General features: G+C 38.2%; 1 protein-coding gene across 3 annotated transcripts in view; it reads right to left on the reverse strand.

The window, feature by feature from the left end:
- Nucleotides 1-15467, reverse strand: part of RIPOR3 (RIPOR family member 3) — a 53265-nt gene that overhangs the window by 23747 nt on the left and 14051 nt on the right. For 2 of the 3 annotated variants that reach the window (XM_082491099.1, XM_082491100.1), the window contains exons 2-5: nt 8311-8439; nt 4249-4395; nt 947-1025; nt 92-115 (exon numbers count right to left, since the gene is read on the reverse strand). In XM_082491099.1, coding sequence (XP_082347225.1) covers nt 92-115; nt 947-1025; nt 4249-4395; nt 8311-8411 — 351 coding nt within the window. In that variant the 5' untranslated portion in view covers nt 8412-8439. The remainder of the gene's footprint in view (nt 1-91; nt 116-946; nt 1026-4248; nt 4396-8310; nt 8440-15467) is intronic. The other variant, XM_082491101.1, reaches the window with a different exon arrangement.

A 15467-nucleotide genomic window follows, 5' to 3' on the forward strand; every position in this document is an offset into this window, starting at 1 on the left:
ATCGTTTCCTAAATATGCCTTTAAGTAACACAATAGACATCATCCATTTTTCTCTATTTACAACATTTCGTCTCATCCTCAATAGTCTTACCTTATCCAGGTCATAGTAGAAAGCCTGAAAGAGAAATAGCACAGGCTGAATAGAAGCACATGTATATTTGTGCATAATAACTACACTTTCATATTTACTACAAGACCCAATGCATCTTAATTTAGTGTAATTTAAGATATGCATAGTGTTTACTTCAAGGAGTCAGTCCAACATTTTTAAGAGTAGTTTTATTTTCTGTGCATGGTTGGTTGGTTTATTTTTGCAGATGCTTGAGACAGTAAGAGTCTCACCACCAGCTATAACAAGGACTTGGGCATTAGTCATGGTATATGGGAGTTTGGGGTTTTTTTGTGGTTTGGGTTTTTTTGGTGTGTTGTTGTTTTTTTGTTGTTGTTTGGGGTTTTTTGTTTGTTTTGTTTTTTAAATCTAGCTATTATTTCCCAAATGAAAGGCAAAGCAAAACTGGATCTGTGAGTTGCCTTTTTATTACTACTGTTGCTGAAGGTACTTCTTAGAGTGGTGAACATGACAGAATCTAGGTTACAAGGACACATTCACCAACCATGGAAAACAAGGCCTGGTCTTTAACACCACTTCTGTCACTACAGAGTCACGTATGAACACTGATCAGTAAACAGACACAAGGAGTTACCATCCCTGTAAAGGAATATGATCTGAAGAACACCACTGGATATTGAACATGAGAAATCTCAAGTTCAATTCGCACATCAAGAGCTCACTTGCTCGATAAATTTCCAATTGTGATGCCTTGCTGTATCTCACCTCAGCGCTTTAACTGGAAAACCCTTGGGAGTCCCAGATGTGAGAAAGCACCTCCTTCTGCGACTTTAAAAAATAAAGTCATTTAAGTATTTAACCTTAAAAGCATCTTACCAATCTGGAGTTCCGTTTTGTATCTTTGTGTCGACCAGAGAGATAATCCAATTCAGCCTGATGCGCTTCCAAGTATTCGCTAGAGAGGAAGAAAACCCAGACTGACATTCTTCTGCTACATTAATTATAACACCTCCCCAAAGAATTTTTCAGCAGAATGTCACAAAGCAACTTCCCTCTCTAGATTTATTCTCTAGAGATGTGAATGGCTATCTAGAAGGACATGGGTCAAAAAATGAGAAAGGGTGGTTTCCATAGACAAATATTTGTCCTAAATGCAAAGTCACTCTGAGAGGAGCACCTGTATATGAGTGCCAGCAGATGCTGGTTACTGTTACCGAACATTTAAAGATGCTGTACATTAGGAATCATCCCAAATCCTTTTTATGCCTCCAAGATGTGGAATGCTACAGCGCAATTCAAGAAGGCCACCACTGTTGCATAAGTTATATACATATACGTGCACTTAGACATTCACTATTTCTTGTTTCCCTTCATCTAAAATAGGTCATTCAAGTGAAAGACAGGCTTTATTCTGGGAATATGAGGCAAAACAGAACAAGACAGTAGAGCTGGAAGTACTACTAAAGGCAAGAGGAAAGGAGGGATGTAGAAGGAGAAGAGCAAGTTCTAACACACACAGCTCACAGATCTGCTTTTCAGATTTCTCTAACTATTCCCATTTGCCCTTCTGGAACCTTTTCTGTAAGGTAGAAGATCAGTTCATTTGTTGAGCAAGTCATCAACCAACTCCATCTTACAAAGTCAAAGAACTGCAGCACGAAAACCTTGCACTACAAATTCAAGTTCATAGAAGTACTCCACACATAAGGTAGAGCACATATCATTCAGTATTTTAGCAAACAGAGCTGAATACCACCTTTTAGTATGCTACGCAGTCTCTCAATGTAACCATTACTTTTTCCAGAATGGGAACTATTTTGCAAGGTGTGAAGCACTTGGTGCCAGTTGGCTTCTATAGAACTGCTTGCATGCAAGGGTTGTCCCTAAGGAGTTCCCACAGGGCCTTAAACTATTTCTGCTGAGACCATCTTCTTCCAACTTTGCTTTTAATACAGAGCAGGCTTCGGTAACTTTTTCCTCTTATGCTTAAAAGGAAAAAAAGAGTCACCTGGTAAATACTACATTACAAGACACAGTCTCTGAGCAGTCAAAATAACTTCATTTTAGACAGCTGCACTTCTTCACATTCGCTTTGATGCATTTAATTTTCTCACTGTTACAAAACCAGTTCCCCCAAGACACCCAGTGGCTCCAGCATTCAGCTGCCTGCTCTTTACACTTGCCTATTAACAGCTCAGTGCAGAAGTAGCCAAGGCTGGTGGCAGAAAAAGGTTCACTTTTCTTTTAGAAGAGCTTCATCACTTTTAGATTTAAGTATGTTACAATTGCCAGCTTGATAGAATGGTACCCAGGTGGTTAACAGAATAAGGAGTTTTTGGAATGGTACCCAGATGGTTAACAGAATAAAGTTATTTGCTATAAAGAAACAGGCACGTAAAACATGTTCTGTACTAAAAATTCAAGTCACTCCAGCACCAAGTGGACTTAGTCTGCATCTACTTAAAATTTGGACTTTGTATTGCTATTTGATACAGTTGTTTTCTGTAGGTTACTTCAGTCAATTATTTAGCTACTCAGTTTTGGCAGGAGTCTGACCATGTGGCATTCCCTGCAGAACCAGGAACAAATTCTGATCCACTCTATGGTTTCTCCTCCCTATGCTCTGATAATTCTAAACGCCACAAAAACATTTGGTTTCGTTATTTGTTTTAAATCTAAATATACTAATACAACATTGACTGATATTTTTAGGGCTAAGACTTTGTAATCTTTTATTGGAATAAAAGTGTGACATACCTGAGTTTACAATGAATTATTACAGTGCATTTTATGTTCTTTGCTTAAGAAAAAAACGTATGATTAGAATTAAGTAGCAAAATTCTGAGGACAGCTGCAACATACACGAAGAAACTATTAGTTGGATGCCAGCAGAAAGAGTTACAGGGTTTACAAATCCAAGGAAAGGTATTATCTTCCAATAGTGGCTTCAGGGTGTAAACAAAGTTCCTATGATATTAGACTAGACCCATCAACTGTTATGATTTAAGACGCATATTTTTATATAATAAGATTTGAGGACTCAGTTAAAGGTTGATCAATTTCAATCACTGATGGAGACAAACAGCACTTACCACCACTTCCTTTCAGGTCTATAATACCAAGTGAGGAAGCTCATCCATGTTTTAATTGCCATTTCAGCATTGAATAATATCAGTGTTTCTCTGAGGTAACCAACAGCTTCCTCAAAGGCAGAATACCCTAAATTCAGACTGCCAGTCCCATCCTTTGATCTCTGTCTGCTGCATACACCCCACATCTGCCAGCCAGAGACAATGGACAAAATTGGTCTTTAACCTTTTCACTCAAGTCTGTACTGATGCACTATTGACTGTGAAGTCAACCATAATAAAGACTCTGAAGTAGTACTACAGTTAAAGCAAGATATTGTTATTTACATTGCCATTAGATGGAGTTATACAACCGCTCTGTTTCATCATCTCAAGTCAGCTGAAGTTTTCAGGTGGATCTGCTTAGACTTTCCCTTACAAGCAGCCACCCAGAGATGAAAGAGGAATTTTGAACTCCAGAGTTTAATTCTATTAAAAGGAGAAAAAAAACCACACCAAAACACACAACCAAACAACCCACTAGAATATCTAATTCTTTAAGTGTTCTCTAATTAGCACAGAGGGAATAGAAATGGTTTATGAACCAGCCTCCCCACTGTGTCCTTGCAGGGCACACCCTTGCTTTCAGACTTGGTTTTAAGTCAGCTTTTTGAGTCTAAGCAAACTCCACACAGCTCCCTCTCCAGAAACTTTCTGCCAATCACCCCCCAGGTCTCATTGTCCCATCCCTATCCCAGCCTCCCCTTGATCCACAGACTTCCTTGCCTGCCACCCTGCATGCTCTGAAAGCCTCCGTTCCTCAAGAGAGCTTAGTTGCTCCCCAAGAAATGGAGAATCTCCCCACAGAGTTCTAACTCTCACTGACTTTTTAGAGAAGTGTAACAAACTAGGAACAAACAAAAACATCAGAGGACTTTGTTTGCAAGCAGACTGAGAGTGAATGACACTTGTTTTACAAGGTCCCAAGCCACAGTCTGGGAAAGTCACTATATACGTTTAGAGATGCCAGATAGAGACAGAGAACAGTGATACACAGATTTAAGCAGCATGACTAGGTAAGGCAAATTACAATATTTAAAGAGTCCTTACTTAAGTCCTTTCTTCAAAGCTTCAAAAATTTTCTTCACCTGCAGCGGCTTTGGATCCCAGATGACTGCCCCCTTCTGCAGGGAATTATAAGCCTTGGAAGATTTCAGTGACATTCTTGATCTCACTGAACTTCTGCCAAGAGACTTTCTGTAGAAAGAGAAAAAAAATACATGAAAGATACAAGACCCATCACCTGGAAGAAGAGAGATCCCTAACACACAAAGCTTCCAGGCTACAAGTTATATGTCCAATCCTGTATGCCTTTACTCAAAAGAACAAAGCTCTTGGGCACACTGAGAATACTTTTACAGATAACATTAGAAAGTTAAGGTCCAGCCCCAAACACTTAGTGCAGAAGAGCTGCAAGTTTTTTGTGACTTCAACAATAATTATTTCAATAAGAAACATCTCCTCCTCCAAGCTTGACACTGATTCTGAGAAGCCTAGTGGTTCTCTTTTATTCTTTTTCAATAAAGAGAAATTGTGCAGGTACCCATTTCTTTGCGAAGGTAGAGGAGGCACTGAGCAAGAAAAAGAAAAGCTCATTTTCATAACAGGCTAATAACAAGTTAATGTTCATACAGCTAGCAACTGTCTTAACAGACATGCATGGCAACCAGCGAAGGCCCTGTTTCTGTGTGCACACTCATACCAGTTGCTGGGTCAACTACAGAACTAGTCAAGTAAGCCACGCTGCAGGACAGGACATTCCCATTCTGACTTACCTGCAGTTCAGGAAAATGAGGCAACAAACTTTTCATCTGTTCAAGGTCTAACTGACAAAGTTAACATGAAAAGCCTTAAGAAATAGCTATTTCTTTGCCTGCATTCACCATCCATTTAAATGACGGCTTAGAGCCCCACCACTGTTTAGAAAAGCAAGCTACCAAGCCCAGGTTGCATACAAGATATAATTACCAAGGTGTTTTTTTCAGCACCTAACACCTCACTTAATTACTTTAAAAAGCAACTGCAAAACCAAAATTAGATATTTTTTCTAACAGTAGTCCCCCACACAGGATTTTTTGTGCTAACCTAAAGAGTTAGAATACCTCAAGCCATTAGTTATATATAGCTGCAACATTTAAATCAGAAAATAAGTTATCTGCAAATGGTTCTTTCACATTGTCAGATTCCTGCCTGGCTTACCTCTATCTGTATACTCCTCTAGTTTTGTTAATACTCCCTGTAAGTCAAGCCATTATCTAAAAAAGTTACATTACATTATCTAAAAAAGTTTCCCATTCCACCAAGCCAACTGGTTACTCTCAGAGAAGCTTTCCACCTTCTTTCCAGTCTCTGCCCCAAATTCAACTCACCTGGAGAAATGATGGCTTAGTCCTTAGCCACTGGCTGTTTTAAGTTCTAGGCATGTGACTGAATGCCTAAGAAGATTATTGAGCTTGGTGATTAAATCCTAGGCCCAGCACACCTGAGAGCTGTCCCCAGTCCTATTATAGAAACCTTCGGGTAATTACTTAAGTAATTTCCACTTAACTCAATTTTTTAACATATAATCTGATAAAAACCTGTTGAAATTAGTTGTTGCCAAACATTACTGGATATTTAATTTCTTCACCCCAATGATTATCTTAGTTTTTTATGATGGCTTAATGTTAACTATTAATTAACCAAACCATTCAGAGCTCAGGTTACCTTTAACAAGGAACATAACTGTTAAATTAGAAACTTACATTAATATTGTTTTCTTTCATAAGATAATAAATCTTTGAGTATCCCATACAAAGGGAGAGGGTTTCAACAGGAATAACACTGAAAGGGGCACTAGCCAATAACAGCGGTTGAAGAGTCTCCTAGAAAGATCATCGCTTAAAATTCTTTCAGGCAAAGAAGGAAACAGCATTCAATTCTATGCTTTAGATGAGTACTCTAATTAGCAAGATAGCATATGGAAGATATAATTCTATCTTTTGAAATTAAAAAGCCCAAATTACTCCTGGGTTTTGTTTATTTTTGGAAAGGAAAGGACTTTGATATTTACCTTCAGAGTTTTGGACTGCAAATCCTAAATTCAGGAAACCATTTCCTTCAGTTAAAGTACAGCATCTAAGCACTGCATACAGATAGGCTGGGATTTAAAATTCACCATTTTCCTCAGTATCTCCTACTGACTGATGTAGCCCATGTATACTCAGTGCACTGATGTTAAGAATCCCATTTTGATACATTTAATAGAAAAGTTAAGTGGCTGACATGGGCCTTTAGGGACAGTAGCTAAAAGCTAGATGCTATGTCGCTGCTTTCCCTCGTGAACTTAATAATTTAAGTATCAGATTTCCCACTTTATAGATAACAGTAATACTGTTTACTTCCTGTGGAGACCATTGTGAGGAAAAATGAAATAGTATGTCTGACTGAGAGCCTCAAAAGGAAGTTGCTAAAGAAATGCAAAAGTATATTTAGCATCTGCTTAAGAATCTCCATGTGGACCTGATTTGTGTGTCATCCTTTGGATAGACCTTGCATAGGGCCCCTGCAATCTCCTGCTGTGTTTTGCAACAGTGCCTGAGGGAGAGATAAGTTAGGAAAGGGTGATTAAAAAATGTCTTCACTGTGCTGGAGAAGGCTCTTGGGTGTTCACTGGGCTGTGACTGAGTACCTAGTAAACAAGTTTTCCGTATTGCGCTGATTCCTGAGTGAAACGGGTCTGTCTACACAAATAATGAAAAGCAACATCATGAAAAATGCATAAAGAGCGGCATTTGGTTAGAAAACCTTTGCAGCTAAAAGTAACAGAATAATATTAAGGGATATATGAACTCTTCTGTTTGGAGAATTCTTACCCTGCTGGACTGTGCCTTTGTCAGAGAAACAGCTGTTCAACACTTTTCCTGGTAGATGCTCTCCCTGCTAGAACTCCCACTATGTACTTGAGCTCAAGTCTGTTTATCTAATTTATTGACAGTGGTTTTGTCAAGATCTTAGTGATTGGTGTGATTTTAGATGTCTGATCTTTGCTAGGTGTAATATTATTTTTCAGCTTTCACAACAAATTAATTTATTCAAACGTGACTGGAATTTAGGTTTTGCTCATATTTTACCATGCTGTGCTTAACTAAAAAGTTAACTCAGTCATTTGGGTCTTTGAAAATCTATTTTATGACACAAGTTAGGTATTTTACTGATATACAATAGGGTTTTTTGAGTACAATACTTTTAGAGGCATACTTTATAATTCTTCTGTATGATACTGCTAAATGATTCACTTTGTTATTACCCTGGCATGCACTGTCAGCCAGAGATTATATTAATTTTCCATTTATATATAATATCTTCTAAAAGCACTCAATAGGCTATAGAGGGATCACTAAATTCAGAAACAGAACAAGAGCACTTCCTGTGCAAAAGCTGCACAGTTATCTACATAGAGCAATGCTACACAACAATTTATGACAAGGAAAAAAGGGAAAAACAGTGCAGTGTGATTTAGCAATTACGCAGCTTGACTGGAAGACTGGACTGCAACTTTGGCTATACTATAGACCTGTTACCGATAGCAGCAATTTTGCAGCAGCCTTCTCGGCCTGTTCGTATTCTTTCCCTTCCTCTCCCTTCTGGCATTACCAGAAAGCAGCCCTTCCTCTCATGTAATACTGCTCTGCTTAAACAACTCCAGGAGAACTTGAGTTGCATTCAGTACATATTTTGCCAGGATTCACCATTAACATTCCCATCTTTTAAAGGTCTATGAGATTTTTAATTACCATAACTATTCAGAAGGTTTTAGTCAGAAAATATCAGTTACTACTAGGATGCAAGCAGGAAGGGTCGTAGCCCTTCATTTTCCTAGAAGAAATGGCCACTACTAACTGTCTGATACACAACCTCTGAAACCCGGCCATCTCTGAAGTATAGTGTGTATAGTATTAAGACAGTATGGTGTAAAGTATAGCTATTTATCAGTGAACCATAACAACACTCAATATTTTTAAGATGAAAATTAAGGAGCAACTTCTACACATAGATGCCTTAGGTTAAAAAATACATACACAGTACCTAATGCCTGTAGCCCAAGCAATCAGGTGCTTTTCTGTTACTTACGCTAATTTTCTGCTTTGCACAGTGCTGAATCCAGTGAAGGAACAACTCCTGCTGATACCACCTCCATCACCAGGAGTGACAAATGTGAGTTTGACAGACATGATTGCCAGCCAGTAAGTCTATTGGCTTCTGAAATAAACAGAAAAACAGATGAGTCAAAACCTTCTTGGCAGTTTAGGCTTAGACTGTGCTGCTGCAAGTGTTGAGCTGCATGAAAGCAGAAAGTCAGAAAAACAGACAGTAGATTAAATAGAAAAAAAAAAAAAAAAAGACTTGTCTGCTATACGCATTTCCTCTGTTGTCATCCACAACACAATTAATAAGGGACTGAATAGTCTAAAATGAAATCTCTCATGCCCTCTTCAATTTCTGATTGATTTTACAAACTCACTATGCAAAAGCCAGAATAGCCGCAATTCACAGGCTCTCTACATTTCTGATTTTTTAAAAACCCTGTAATTGTCCCACTGCTTAAGGAGTTCAGGCCAACCAGTGTATTTCCAAATCAGTATGGATGCCAGAACAATACTTAAGCTCCAGACATAGTCAGGTCCAAAAAGCAGTTCTCTGCATCTGTGCAGAGCCCCACTGAAGTCAATGGTAGAATTGGCTGAGTGTGGTACTTAAGCCCAAGGCAGAAGTCTGGTTTCAACCGTAAATTTCAGGTTCATGCTCCTCCTCTGGCAGGATTTCTCTTGGATTGCTCTCTTCTGTTTTCCATCAGTCAAACTCTTTTGCTTTCTGGAGAATTGTGTTCTCTGCCATATGTCTATAGAATCCAAGTTACAATATAAGTAACAGACATATCCTTCAAAGCAGCTGTAGAAAATCACTCAGACAGTTAATATACAGAAAAATTCCCTTCCTTCTCTCCTCAAGCCGGTGTAATGTAAACACCACAACTGAGTAAAACTGAGTAAAACCGAGTAAAACTGAGTAAAACAAAAAGCTGGAGTATCTATTTGTGGAGAGAAGTACAAACTCCAGTAAAGAGCTCTGCATGGAGATGCTCCATGCAAAAATTTGTCCTACATTACAGAATGTGCTCTGAAGAACAGTGAGCTCTTAATCTATCAGAGTAGATACTGGAAAGAAACATCCACACTCAACCCCTATGCCTGACATTATCCCACCAGCATGGCTACAATTAATCAGACTAGAAGCCCAGAAATGTCATAAGACACTTTTCCTGGTTCTGCCATAACTTGGAGAGCAACCTAACTCAATGCTCTTCCAGACCGGGTATAAAGAGCTAAGTGGCTAAATATACTTCCCAAGAAGAGTGAGGTTTGAGAGTGTTTTGCTAATTTTGAGCTAGTCTACAAGTACAGGGAATTACTGTAAGTGACTATGCTTTAGGTATCATTATCTACCAAAGCAGTAAAAAAAGTCGTTATGGATTTCCACAAGCAGAGATCCTGCAGTGAGACCTGACTATTTCATAAGAAGCTGCTCAGTTGGTTCCCCAGGCTGAGGTCTAAGACTCCATTTCTGGGCACAGGCTGTGCCAAGCTTATGAATACATCTGAAAAACAGGCAAAAGATTTTAGAACACGATATGAAAATGATAAATTTGAGCCAAACAGCTACCTGCTTTGCAAGCTACCTAGTTTGTCCAACGAGGTGTTGGGCACGGCTAGGTATTCTGTATATCAATGCACTGAAGTCCACATGACTCCATAGCTTCCATAGTATCAATAGAAATATGCTACATGGAAAAATTTAGGTGCATCATAATCACTTTTTAATCAAACTGTACAGCACTTACATTCTCTTGCTTTGAAAGGCTGCCTCCTTAACACCCTTAATCAGAGATTGTCCTTGCATCACATCACAGCTGAAGTTTCTACATATTTTCCATTCTTTCCTCTAGTTTTCAGATGCTTATGTCTGTGAACAGTCACCCCATCAAAAGGATCATTAGACTGAAAAAAACATGTAACTTACTGAAAAATGTAATTGCATAACAAGCTGTTAAAGGAAGAAATAAAAGAATAGCCTCATGGTTATTGACCACATCCCTCATCAAGGCAAAGCCAGATTCCTAGGATCTATTCTTCCTCTCTAACTTGGGAAAGTTAGTAGGACTCCTAAGTAGGACTCCTAAAGCCTGCATAGAATGAGACTGAAAGCCTTTGAAGCATATAGATATGAAACAAAAACAGGCAGACCCTTGACAGGGAACAGAAAGCGGAAAATTATGAGATGCAAAATCCCAAAGCAAAAATCTGTGGTACTGAACTCTAGATGTGAAGAATTAAGTTGGAAATGTACAGACCCCCAAAACTCAGTTGGTGAAAGAAATAAATTGCTAAAATTGCCTGGACTTGATTCTGTTGCCAGATGTGTTTTTATCAACCAAATATAATTTTGTACTTTAAGAAGATACACTGTTGCAAATTAGTAGAAATGAGAGATGAATTGGACCTCACTTGCACATAGCCGTAAGCATTTAAAAATTCTCATAGGTCGTTTGTTTTTTTTTTAACTGCACAAAGCTCAGTCCTCAAGGCCACTGACCGTGTCATGTTCTGCTGTAATGCGCAGCTACGTTCAAATGCAATTCACAAACTCATTTTCACAGTTCCCTCTTATAAGAATGAAGAGAATTTAAATAATGCTAGGAAGCACCACTAAAGGGGTTATCTTTCTTACTTCGAAATAATGTTGGCAAAGTCAAATACCTCTTGGTACACACCTGCATATATATTTTTTGTAGTGACCTAGAAATCGTACAGCTCACTTCATACTTCTGAGTAGAAAACCATAAGTAGGATGTCAAGACAACATTTTATTTGTAGGAAAGATTTATAAATGCAGTTGTTTAAACAGAGGGTTTTGCTAGCCAGAGTGTCTGTATAAAAGTGCTGAGCTACGTTACAACTGCCCCTGAGAAAAAGCATCTGGACACATCTCAAATTCAACTCTCCCTTTAGGCTAGAAATAAATCAGATAAGGACCCCCGACAAAGCCGAGTTCAAATTTGTCCTCCAACCTGTAACCTCTGCTGTGTAGGCCAATGTCTCCAAATCTCATAAAAACAGGGATTATACCCTGGGGGGCAGAGGAACTTCATCTCTTTTAATCTTCCCAAAAAGCACAGAATGTGAATACGGTAGCTAGCTAGGGGCTGGCATATGTAGAGCACAAAAATATCAGGCCAAACTGAAGGAGTTTATTGCCAGGGGCAATAGAAACACCGAACTACTGGAAAAACCAAGGAGTCTTGAAAAAGTCTTATAAAGCTTGTGAGCCTTAAACAGATCTCCAAACTGTCACATACTCATTGACTAAAGCATTTTAATATGTGCAGTTTTGTAAGACTGAGGCTTCAGGTCTCAGAAATGTATTTTTAATATAAATCAAAAGAGTATTTTCTTCAAATTAAAGGAGTGTTTTCGTTTGTCCCTGTTTCAATGATTTGCCATAACAGACTAGTAGCATTTAACCTTACCAAGTATCCAGGCATGTAGGGCCAAACATTTGAGCTTCTATGCAGCAGTGAACAGACTCAAACTGCGTGTTCTGCTTCCTCTGTTAGTATTAGGATATTCCTCAAGCCAAACGACCTTCATCCTCTACAAACAAAAAAACTGGTGTCTGTTTGTGTTTACGGCTAAACTTTTCCAGCCCTAGTCACATATTTAATTGTTTCTGGGCACAATGGTTTCAACAATTTTATGGGGAAAATATGACTCACTGACTTCTTGCAAAATATTTCTGCTTGTGTTCTGTACTTTAAATTAGTAGCCATGTTTTTCTTTTAGTATCTCCAAGATGTTCACTTGAACTTGATGAACTGTTGTAAGGTATTCACGTTTCCTTAAAATTTTTATTGTTACGCTTGTGAGTGACCAGTTGGTTAAGAGACACACGCTTGCTCCTAGTTGTGTGTCTGCAAAAACTGTACCAGACTTCTGTTTCCTTTGGCTAATTGTGGACACACACATCAAGTCAATAGCCTAAGCAATAAGCAGCTACATATCTCACTGGCATGCCGGTCCCTGCTGTTCAATGGCTTCAGCAAGCAGCGGCTGCCTAACAAAACAAACCCCAGTTTGAAATCAAGTAAAGTATTAGTCACTATAGAAAATAGACACAACGACTGAACACAAACTATCAAATGTGAATCACTTCAATGTCTTAGGATCATGTTTGTGATTCTGGACACATTATGTGATCATGACAATTTGTCTTACACCACCTGATACTTACTTTTCCTTACGCTTTTAGACTATTGTTATTTTTATATATAATTTTATTTGTAAATATCATATTTGTTTTACTTAGAAGGACAATAGACCCATTCTACCTTCTAGTTGTAGAAACCGAAAAGAGGTGATTTCATTTTGTATTATCACAACATAAACCTTTTCTCAGTATCAGATGTGCTCAACGTTTTATTGGAGGGACTGCAGCCTTGACCCTAAAATATGTGGCTTATATTTGTGCCTATATGGAGAAACCTCTTAGTAAGTGGATTTCTGCATAGCATAGTACACAGATTTGGTAGGGTTGCCACCCAGAATCTATGTCTTTTTAGAGCATGATTTTATAAAATTCACTTAGGCTCCATGACAGCCAAACAAATTTGCCATTAACGTGTATTAGTTCTGTACCATTTCTACTGAAATTCAATTTTCACTCTATGTAACCAAAATCAGTACTGATTAAGTAGATGAACATTTAGGGACTTTAGAGACATTCTCTGGACTTACTCTAGGAATGATCTGTGATTCCAACTAATCATCTGCTGTTTCAAAAAAACCTTCAGTCAAAGGTGCTGTCACCCATTCCACTTCCCTGCATTTATTATAAACTCCACCACAATAACTGTTTTGCTGCTATAATTGCACCTGTATTAGGGTTTTAGCTGATAGAAATATATATTGCAAACACTTAATAGGCAAAAGACAACCCTAACATAATGGCACCAGAAAATTTCTAGCATAAGTCAAATTTAAGACTGATTTTGCAAACTGAGCTACATTTGTCTACCATCACTGATGCAATCACAATTATTTTTCTTCCTCTCATTTATTTCAAAACTCAGGAACAATGGGATTAACTAACACTTCTGAATGCTTATGATGGGTGGTATCCATTTCAAAACACTTGTGGCAGACAATGGCATTTCAGTCTTTCATGACACTGATAAAGAAAAAAAAAAATTCAAGATTGCCACAATGTATTACAATACCGTCAAACATTTTGAACAAAGTCTTAGGGCTGATCTGGGCCTGAACTACTGAAGCTTTTTGTGATTTCAATGTAAAGTGGAACATGTTGGAAATTTCTAGACCTTGGCACTTACTTTGCAGCGCTGGACATCTAAAGAATGCAGACCATTAAAATTAATGAAACTCCTGAGATGCGATAACATCATGACTCAGCCCTAATTACTCTAAAGGTAGATGTAATGAAGGCTGACTGAACAAAGAATGAAGTGACCATCTTGTGTACAGCACAGTGTTGAATCCACTGGGAAAATACACACTATATTTAATCTTTGCTCTCGAGCATTCTTTAGAAAAACCACTGACCTCAGTAGCAATGTCTAGTTTGCTAAATAAACATTCCAAATTTATGATTAAAACCCCTTAAATTTTAAGCATTTTTGTTCGATTGTTAGACAAACATTCTATTTATGCAGTTATTGGCAGAACTAAGAAAAAAATTCTCTGGTTATTTTCCTAGAGATCAAAAGTCATTAGAATTCGGGAGACAGAAAGTGCCCTTGATGCTACGTCTCAACATAGCTATTTAAACACAGCATTGCACTCAAATAGGGATCCTTTCTTCCAATAAATCCTTTCTGTGGAAAGGACTCACAGAAGCAGAACCTGAAAAGGTTATATGTAATTCACTTAAACATAGGAATTCTGACTTGCGCATATCACTTGTCTAGAACTAGTGTCTCGCACCAACACATATAACCTGTAACCAGTCCACCACACAGACAGGGGAAGAGCCGCTGCAGTTACAGATATGGAAAATGCACGTTTGACATTTTGTTTCCATATGGTAAAACAGATTTGCAAAAATTGAGGCAATAGAAACAAAGAGCTGCCTGTGATGAGCTTTCGAAAATTTTCCCCTTAGTACTTTTATCATCCATCTCTGAAGCACTAGGAGGCAAATTTTGTTTCTTCTTTGCACTTTTCCTGCTCTCCCATCTCACCCCTACTCATCCCTTTCTCCCCCCTGGTTCCTACATTGGGAATAAAATAATGTAGACAGCTGAACTTGTTCAGCCGCCTTTGCAGAAAATTGCAATCCACGCAGGAAACCATCTTTTACCGAAGAGGTGTGTTTCGCTACAGTGCTGTAAAGTCCACTGGATACAGCTGTACAGAGCCGTGAACAATCAGTCTCCCACTCATATTCACCAGATATTTCTGCTGTTTTAAGACTGAGCAGTGTGAGCAATTACATAGCAATTTTGCTGCAAGTGGAAGATTTTGCTTCTCTACATAGCTGCACATGCGTTCGACAGAACTTCTTGGCCTAAACCTGTTTTACTCAGATTATTAGACAGGCCCTTTACTTTACACCAAATTTACATCTGTTAGGTTGTGTTTTGAAAATCTCAAATAATTCAGGAATATAATCCCATTCTCAAAAGTAATTTAGGCTCTTAGGAGCTAGTTCAATCGACTTTTAATAAGAATTACATTCATAGCTTACATTATTTAGAAAGATGGGGCTTCAGTGTGTATCTCATTTTGGTACTTCTGCAAATTTTATCTAGGCAGATTCAACTCAAATATATATTTAAATTCTGCATATCTGACATACTTTCCTCCTAGCCATATTCAAGCCATAAAAAGAAAATCAGATAAGCGGCTTTGATCCAAGTTATTGCTTTAGTCATTAGGCCCTTCTATAGCTTTATGCCAGCTTCTGGAAATGAAGTTCTGGAGTCCAGGTTTCCTATGCAGCAATAAATTGAAATATCATAAGCAGTCCCCTCAGATAGCTTCTCCTGTGCTGGAGGTAGTGTCTCTGATGTAACCATTCTTAGTGTAGTTCTTTGAACATAGGACTCAACTTTCAAGTTCAAGATGACCTGTTTTTCAAGTCTGCGATTCAAAATGTTGCTGTATTTCTAATTAGTTTTCATCTAAGCATACAGATCCAAGTTCTATTCTCAGTGA

Source organism: Vanellus vanellus (genome assembly GCF_965231255.1).
Source record: "Vanellus vanellus genome assembly, chromosome: 15".
Taxonomy (NCBI): domain Eukaryota; kingdom Metazoa; phylum Chordata; class Aves; order Charadriiformes; family Charadriidae; genus Vanellus; species Vanellus vanellus.